At 39.4% G+C, this 9,000-nt stretch overlaps 1 protein-coding gene across 1 annotated transcript in view; it reads right to left on the reverse strand.

Annotated features, from left to right (window-relative positions):
• Positions 1–819: 819 nt before the first annotated feature.
• The window catches only part of LOC104942019 (acetoacetyl-CoA synthetase-like), a 58,655-nt gene continuing 50,474 nt past the window's right edge, over positions 820–9,000 (reverse strand). The window contains exons 14-20 of the mRNA XM_010767208.1: positions 8,189–8,311; positions 4,034–4,147; positions 3,062–3,187; positions 2,854–2,923; positions 2,705–2,763; positions 2,171–2,373; positions 820–2,051 (exon numbers count right to left, since the gene is read on the reverse strand). Of these exons, the coding sequence (XP_010765510.1) occupies positions 1,914–2,051; positions 2,171–2,373; positions 2,705–2,763; positions 2,854–2,923; positions 3,062–3,187; positions 4,034–4,147; positions 8,189–8,311 (833 nt within the window). The 3' untranslated portion in view covers positions 820–1,913. The remainder of the gene's footprint in view (positions 2,052–2,170; positions 2,374–2,704; positions 2,764–2,853; positions 2,924–3,061; positions 3,188–4,033; positions 4,148–8,188; positions 8,312–9,000) is intronic.

Consider the following 9,000-nt stretch of genomic DNA (forward strand, 5'->3'; position numbering starts at 1 on the left):
CACACACACATTGAGAGAGGCAGCTACTCAAACACACTGCTCTGTTATCCCAGCCTGTCATTTGTTTATTCTTCACCCTAAAGCAGAAGTGTACATGCTAAGCTGGTCAAGACATCACAAGCTGCTACGTGCTGCAACAATGTTAATCTAGTGATAGTATATATTAGTGCCTGCTGAGGGTATTGAAGCCTACAAATAAAGCTATACACCACAGAGAAACAAGCAAGGTATTAATGTTGACTTACATTATTGTTTAAAGAAACGGTTGATGAGCTTTTGGCAACTTCTTTTGAATTGCTTGTCGTTTTTGTGTCAAAACTCAAACATTAATATATCAGTAGATCTGTTAAAAAGACATATGTTGACTCAGTATATCTGACCTGCATACTGCAGAGTAGAAGAGTAGATCTTTCACCAGATTGCATTATAGACTATGTCACGTAGTATACATTACTAAAGTGCAAAGTGTACAGTTATGATAGCCGTCTCTGCAAGAGAAACCATACAAATCTTTGAGACTTTTAAAAGACAGCACCAGGATTTTTTTTAGTATATGTATATATATATATATATATATATATATTTAGTATAAGATATAAAGTTATGATTACATTATTGTTCACTGATAATGCTGAGTAGTGACCTTTAACACTGCAGCTCATCTTTAATATAATTAACTAGCCTTCAGGCATTGCCTTAAGGCTTACGGGATTAGGACAATTAAAAAAACTCAACCAGGGTAGTCACCTTCAGTATATGATCCAGTTATTCTGATTTATTATTGTCGTTTGTATTTTCTATTAATTATTGAATAAACACTTTACAAAAGGTTTGGGATATTTAATTTTTGTTTGTATCCCTAGGGGGTTAAACAAAACAGAATCTTACAATTGAATTACAAATACCTGCCAAACAAACAAACAAACAACCAAATATCAAATCACTTAGCTTTGCAATGTACAAAGCAAAATCAGGCTGTTCTGAAGCAGGGAACACATTTCTCTTTTGTTATGAACAACAATTAAATGACAATAAGAGGCTTTTATGGTGTTAACCTTCGCTCACTTTCACAACACACTTGACATACTGACTTGTTGATCAATTCCTGCCTTGATAGCAGAATGAAAGAGACAATGGTTACAAAGTCAAATTATTTTTCAAGGATTTTAACATGTTTTATTTAGGCTTGGAAATGTTCAGTAGGTTTTCATTTCAATCCAAAATCTCCTGACATGTTAGAACCCTTTACATCTGAGACTCATTTGGTTAACAGTAACTTCAAGATGCATAATTATAATGTTATAACATAATTTAACAGTCTGAAAAATATATACCCATATATATACATTCAATAAAGTACTACACACCACGTAACAATGATATGATGTTAATCCCAGGTGTTTGTGTGCGACTTTATCTGCACACTTCCATGGATTTTAAGTGTAGGAACCAACACTCGGGTTATAGCAGGTGACACAGGGAGATATGGCTCCTCACTGGCTCATAGCATCAAAATTACACTTCTCCATTATGGTGGTTTTAGAGCATGAGCTTATTCCCAAGTACTGCTGTGCACATCATATTACATCAGGCATCCAACATTCTCCTGCACAGCATGGTAGACTAAGAGCAGCTGCTGAATCACTTGGTTGAAATATAGCCAATGGAGCCGTACGACTCTTCTTTCTGATACCACAGACTTATTTACATATTTGTATCAAGTTTACATTTTCCGACATACATGTCATCTTTTTATTATTCCCTGTACAAAGCTCAAGGTGCCTTCCTTTCCAAACACTCTGTTCGATGCACTTTGCATATCTCCCTGCATCTGTAAATATGAATTAAGTTAAATTAAAAGCTAATGTCAGGTGGTTTTATTTTCTTCTCTCCAGCTCAGCGAAGCCTCATCTCTAAAAGTTCTGCAGTTCAGGAAGGTTCCTGAAGAGATCCAGTGAATCTGGGTTGGAGAAAGCTCCTCTTTGCGCCACCTCCCGGCCAGCGATCACCTGTTTCACGGCCACCTCCACCTTCTTCCCGCTGATGGTGTACTGCAGAGGGATGAAGAGAAAAAATGGCTGTCATTCAAGCTGGAACTGACTTTTACAGTTGTGACAGGATAATTGGACAGGTTCTCTGGTATCTGACGTGATATTCATGTTTCTCTTACAGGAATGTCTCTGGTCTCCAGCATCAGAGCGGGGACGTGTCGGGCAGACAGAGCTTTTCTAATGGCTCCTTTAATCTTCCCCACCAACTCCGGGCAGAAGGGCTTACCAGATGCCATCTTTAAGAACAAAATAACTCGCTCTTCTCCGTCGTTATTGTACTGAGGAACGCAAAGACTGTCTGTCACCTCCTCGAACACCTCAACTGCAGAGACGAGAGGGAAGGAAAGGGCAGAGTAGAGGACAAGGAGAAGAAGATGAGAGACGAGGAGAGGAGAGGAGGTAAGAGGTAAAGAGAGTGAGGGAGAAAAGAGAGTTTGACAGAGGCAAGAACAAACAGCAACAACTTCCAAACTAAGCACAGCATGAATAAATGTTGCCTTCAAACAAATGATGAATATACTTCAAAAAATGGGATGATGGGAGGGGAAAATATTCTTTTCACCAACACAGAAACACAGTGTCCTTTCATCTTATCATCCTTTCTTACACCCATATCCTGCACCTACATCTACTGTATATTGTTAAAGACTCACCAATGTTGTAGATTTCTGAGCTGCCAAATCGGACTCCGTTGGGGTTTAATGTACCGTCACTGCAGAAAAAACACAAGTTAAACATCTAAAAGACTAGAAATAAATAATGTTTGGTAGCTCTCCCCAGAGTAAAATGGTTAATGGCTGACCTTCTGCCCAGCATTACAATGCCTCCTGTCTTTGGGTTGATTTTACAGTAGTCTCCATGGGCCCACACCCCTAGGGAAAAAGAAAGTGGTGATATTAAAAACACATTAAACTAAATGTTTAATGCATTATATCCTATGAGTGTTTCCATTTCTGGGTTCTTTGTATCATACTGTCATTTCCTTTGTATTAAGATGCTTCTGTACTAACCAGGATATGTAGAAAAGTACGCTTTGTGGTATTTGCTCCTGTTCTCGTCATTCCAGAAGTGTGTTGGCTGGCAGGGGATCGGTTTCAAGCAGACGAGCTCCCCACTCTCCCCCCACACGGGCTTACCTGTCCACACACACACAGATTTCACAAGAAGAAACAATAAAGTTAGAGGCTTACAGATACACACACCTACACTTGGACACACACCTACTGTATGAACACACACATAAATCATTCTCGGATCAAAGAAAAGGAAACAGCTGGTAATGTATCCCCCACTCAGAGAAAGTGATCACACAGACCACAGCTCCTCCCTCAGGATGGTGTTATAGGCTTACAGGCCCACTCAAATAATCCCAAACTCTTCCTACAAAACTGCCTTTAAATTATCCCTCTATCCACCCTCCTTTGAGGTGGTGGAGACGTGCCACTACAGCCTGCAGCGGGAGCAAAATCAATGAGAAAAACATAAAGGGCTTTCAAGATGAAAATCTCTCCTTTTTTGCATGGGCCATAATGAAAAAAAAAGTATTTCTTTAAAGTTTTAACCTATATTTACACAGGGAGAGTTCACCAATTACTTCTTTTCAGCATGGCTAGCTTCAAATTCATGCCAATTCGTATGTACATCGACATATGGATGCAACCAAGTATAACTACAGTCTGATTCTGTTAGCTTCGAAGCAGTTCCAGAAGCAGATGGGAAGTTTGCTCAAGGGCATCCCAGCAGTTTTATGAATGGCTTCTGATTACATTTCATCATTAATATTCTTTTTAATTCCTTCTAGGATACAAAGCCACTTTACAACAACTCAATGTGATCCCTAGACTGTTGCAAATATAGATTCAAAAATCCTCTTGATACACTTTTGGTTGAATAGAGAGAAAATCTATGGCTTTACATTTCTGAGCAATGTCAGCCACTCTGGAAACAAATACACACACTCACATACACACACCATCTCTTACCATCAGGGCTCCAGGCTTCCACAGCAATGCCAAGGTTTCTGGTCTGGATCTCGCCACGGTACACTGGAACTGTTGGGTTCTGACCCATGAAACATGACACTATGTCTGTGCCGCCTGCGCAGGAGGAGAAAAGCAGACAAAGAGGGAGAGATTTAGTGGCATGATGGTCTGAAATGAAAGGGAACATCTGCACCTTTAAAAAAGTGTTTTGTTTTAAAGTGGTTGTAGTGTATTACACCGCCATCATTAACAACTTTTCCAGGAGAGGCTGTTTTCAAAAGGGTTCCAGTCAGATAATACTACAATGCCCAGCAACTGAACCCTAACCCTAACCCTAAATAACCAGGTATTCTTCTCAGTAGGTGATGAAGACCAATACAGAGCTAATAATCATTTTGGAATTATAACAAGACATGATCATGAATGATAAACTTGCATCATGTCTACTGGAGCTTTGATGACGTATTATCCATAAAGATTTATTAAAGTAAACAGTATATATATTCAAGTTCAAATTCAAAAGCTTTTATTGTCATTGTACAGAATACAATGAGATTTATAGTTACTGCTCCAGCGAGTGCTTTAAAAACAGACATATTAAAAGACAGATTAAAAGGTCTGACAGTTACGCCCAGCAAGTAGCGCACACAGCTTCGGATCGTCATGTAGATGACCAGGATTAATAAATAAATGAATAAATAAATGAATATGCAAACCTGTATTTAATGCACATTCAACCTGAAATTGCATGCTTGTTCCAAAACTCTAAATATATAGAAAATACTAAATGTACCATAAAAGCTGGAGCAAAGCAAGGTCACATTATACAAATTAGAAAGAATATCTATGATTCATCGACAAACTTGGAAGTTAATAATCACATACGTACTAATAATGTGAAAAAATGTGTGGCAGTTATTCACCCTAGTGGCAATACAATCAATTAATTTAGCTTTAAGTTGAATAAAGCTGATATTATATATATTTCAAGAAATCAGTCTCAAACGGAAACAGATTTTTATACCAATGTGGTAAAGCAGGGGTGGGGAACCTTTTTCATCTCAAGGGCCATTTCAATTTTTTCAACATCCTCCGAGGGCCGTACAAATTATTGACCTCTGCTTAAAAATACTAAAATCACAGCCCATTAATTTGGCCTTTCTTTCATGCTGTGCAAAGAAAAAGCAACCTCTTAATCCAGATATTTTACAATGACTCGCGTATGCATGCACGTGCACGGTTGTGGCATGACCACCAAAACAGAAAGATATGGACACAAGATGTGTGCAAATGTATTTAGTTTCAAGTCCATGTGGACATTATTTAAGTGGGGGGAGGACCTAAGATTTTTTTTTTTTTAAATGTTGAAGTTAAAAGCATTAATCTGGTGCCCTTTGAGAGCAACATTAAGAAATCTATGGAAACATCTCAACATCCATATGAAACAGAACTCTAAGCAGAATTATTTTTTCTTTATGGATATTTTACAAATCACTCCCCTTTCAAACTGTATTCTTGTTTATTAATAACAACTTTTTTTTACTGTCGTATAGTATTTTATACCCGTTTACTTTATTTTCTTATTTTATTACAACTATAATGGTCATATAAAGATGTGCTTTTACCTCACTGGTTGTGGAAAAAGCTTATTATATTCGTTAGCATAGCTAGCTAACAAGATGCTAATACCACTACACCCCTGTCAGACGAGACATATACCACGTGATGACACCTCGTGTTGTGTTCAAAGGCCCTGACCTTGGCCAGGAAAAACAGGCACTCGCTTGTTTAATTATTTTGCGGTCTAATTTTTTTCTTTTTTGCTTGTGTTTATAAATTACCTCGAGGACCGTACCAAATGGTCGGAGGCCGGAGGTTCCCCACCCCTGTGGTAAAGCATCACACTGACTGTCAACATGAAACATTACTTAACTATTAAAAAGGTATCAATCTCGCAAACAAAAACTAGCAGTGTTAGTAACCTGCTACACCTCCATCGACCTATATAAGACTTCTATACTGTTGTGGCACATTCTTAAATAACACACACACACACACACACACACACACACACACACCTCTTAATACCTTCCAATCATATCTACTTTTTCTGACATTTTCCATTCATCTCCCTTCCCATTGTTTCATCTCTACATCCCTGTTTCGTTCCCTCTCTGTATCGCAGGATCCATCCATCTTGTTCCCTTCCTCTCTCTGCTCTTCTACCTCTCTTTCCTCCTCTCTTGCTTTTCATTCTGTTCTTTACACTTGTTTTCTCTCTGCCAGATTCTTTATCAAGCTATAATTGGCTCCCAGGAGGAAGTGGATACGTCTTTTGATTAAACACACACACTTATTGTGCAAAGACACACAATTATTTTATTATTACACTCATTTAAAAAAGGTGTGTACATAAACAATACACACAAGAATATTTTGTGGCCAAGCAGCCTTCCATCATCAACGACTGTGTGTACGTGTATTGTGTGTATACACACTTGTCACACTGATCTGATGTTTCAAACACCACTCTGTTCTGAACAGTGAGAAAAAAACAAAGTTTGAACTCCACAGATTGTGTGTTCATATTTGTGCGCATGTGCTTTCATTGTGTAGTGAGGGTACTTTGAGCAACCTCTGGCGCAGTTTGGGGTCAGACAAAGCCCCCGACTGAGACAGAAAAAACAACCAGCTAACCCACATGCCTTCATGTACTCAAACATGATTTATAAAAGGAATGCATATAATAAAAGTCACAGCAAGACTTCACCGCCACTCGTTCAATACTTGAGCACACATACATGTATAGCATACACAGCAACTCAAGTAAGGAAAGAAGAGAAGAGAAGAGAAAAGAAGAGAAGAAAAGAGGAGAGAAAGAAGAGGAGAGGAAGAAGAGGAGAGAAAGAAGAGGAGAGAAGACGAGGGAGCAGCAGGGAAGAGGAGAAGCAAAAAGGAGCAGAGGGCTGACATATGGCAGTCAGAAGGAGGTATATTAGGATGGAGAAAATCCAGGAAGGAAAGTGTTAAAATTCCCCAATGAGAAGCAGAGGGGGTCTGACATCCCTGCTGAAAGGATCACACACACACACACACACACACACACACACACACACACACACACACACACACACACACACACACACACACACGGTGAAATCGGAAAAGGGGTCTATCACATATGTCACCGTGACCACCAGTCAGTCCCATATGCTGTGATAAATCCTAAGAACACACACACACACACAAACACATGCAGAGTGAATGTGTTGACATCGCGGGTCAAGGTTAGGTCGGTTGGCAGCCAATAGAGTTGGAGCCTGCTGTTGCCCTTGGCGACAAGGAGGAAAGTGATGGGGCAGGACCTGCTGCTCTTAAGTATTAAAAACATCTACTTCCATGGTAGAAAACCAAAAAAGAGAATGCCAAGTTGAGTCCTTCCCTTTTATCTTACATTTTTTTCTGCCCTTTTTCATCTTTTCATCCTACTAGTTTTGAGCTCAGGATTTTGCTGAGCTTTTACCCTTCTTTTCCTGCGCCTCAGCTCAAAAGAAAGGTGATGCATAAATACCCTAAAGACAAATATATATAGATATAAATTAATAAGTCATCCACTCTTTATCTCCGAAGTGACATTTTAGTCACAGCTTGCGTGTCGAATCCCTCGAACTGTATGTCATTGTGTGTGTGTGTGTGTGTGTGTGTGTGTGTGTGTGTGTGTGTGTGTGTGTGTGTGTGTGTGTGTGTGTGTGTGTGTGTGTGTGTGTGTGTGTGTGTGTGTGTAAGACGTCAGTCACCCAGGCTGTGCTAAATGTTAAACGTTTCAGGACTCACAGAGAGACAGATAGCATTCTATATGCCTGTCAACACAACAATGGGCTGAGAGGGCCTGAGTGTGTGTGTGATGGCATTGTGGGTGGTGTGGAAAATGTACAGTTCTATGCAATTTTTTCTTGCTTTGACTTTCCTTTGTGTGCGTCAGTCCCTTTGTATCGCAGATGCTTTGTTGCTTTGATTTGCATGTATGCGTGTAGCTGATGGGTTTATGTAGCGCACAGCAAAATCGTTTGGAAAAACTGCTTCTATGTGTACCTTCAGATGGAACTGAATTCTTAGAAAAATGACAAAAATGTGTCAACAGCCTGAATCCGTCACCTGAAATGGAGCCCAGCAGCACGTTGCTCTTGATGCAGCGGTACACATAGTCGTAGCTTTGAGGTTTGAGAGGAGATCCAGTAGACAGGATGGTGTGGAGAGATTGGAGGTTGTGTGTTTCCGCTGGGGGGAGAAAGAAAAAATAATCAGAATCAGAAATGGTTTAGTTGACTGTAGAACATTTGAGAATGTCTAGCCTGTTTTGAAATACTGGCAAGAATATCGCTTTGACGTCAATAGGAACAAATGGCATTGAATGATGGGTTGCTTTTTAAAGGTCTCCTATTATGCTATTTTTAGGCATATATTATAGGACTCAGATATATACAAATATATAAAAAACCTGTCTATGAAGTGTTTTGCTAAAAATAGCAAAAAGATCACCCATGCCTCATACCCCTCTATTTCAGGCCTGTTAGAGAAGTGCTGATTCTGGGTGTAAAGCTTTAAAAAAAAAAATTGCTGAGTATCTGATCAGGAGAATTCTACCCAGATACAGCTAAATGCTGCCGTGATTAAACGCCATATCATGTTCAAAACCACATTAAGGATTTATTTCTGAAACACTATTGAGCTCAAATGCTTTTTTTTATTACGCCATATCGGCAGCAAATCTGGATCAGCTCCATTGTTCCCCCGTTTTTAGAGATTTGGGTACGGAGGAAAGAGAGAGGGTTTTGTTTTCTGAAAATTTGTCCTACGTGTTTTGTTAATGTATTTTCCCAGCCTGATGTCACACCACATACACTCTTGCATGCTTAAATCTTGACCTTTCCCTCCCACACACTCCCACTTTCCCTCCTTTTTTTGGG

This window comes from Notothenia coriiceps, unplaced genomic scaffold (genome assembly GCF_000735185.1).
Source record: "Notothenia coriiceps isolate Sejong01 unplaced genomic scaffold, NC01 NC01_scaffold00004100, whole genome shotgun sequence".
Taxonomy (NCBI): domain Eukaryota; kingdom Metazoa; phylum Chordata; class Actinopteri; order Perciformes; family Nototheniidae; genus Notothenia; species Notothenia coriiceps.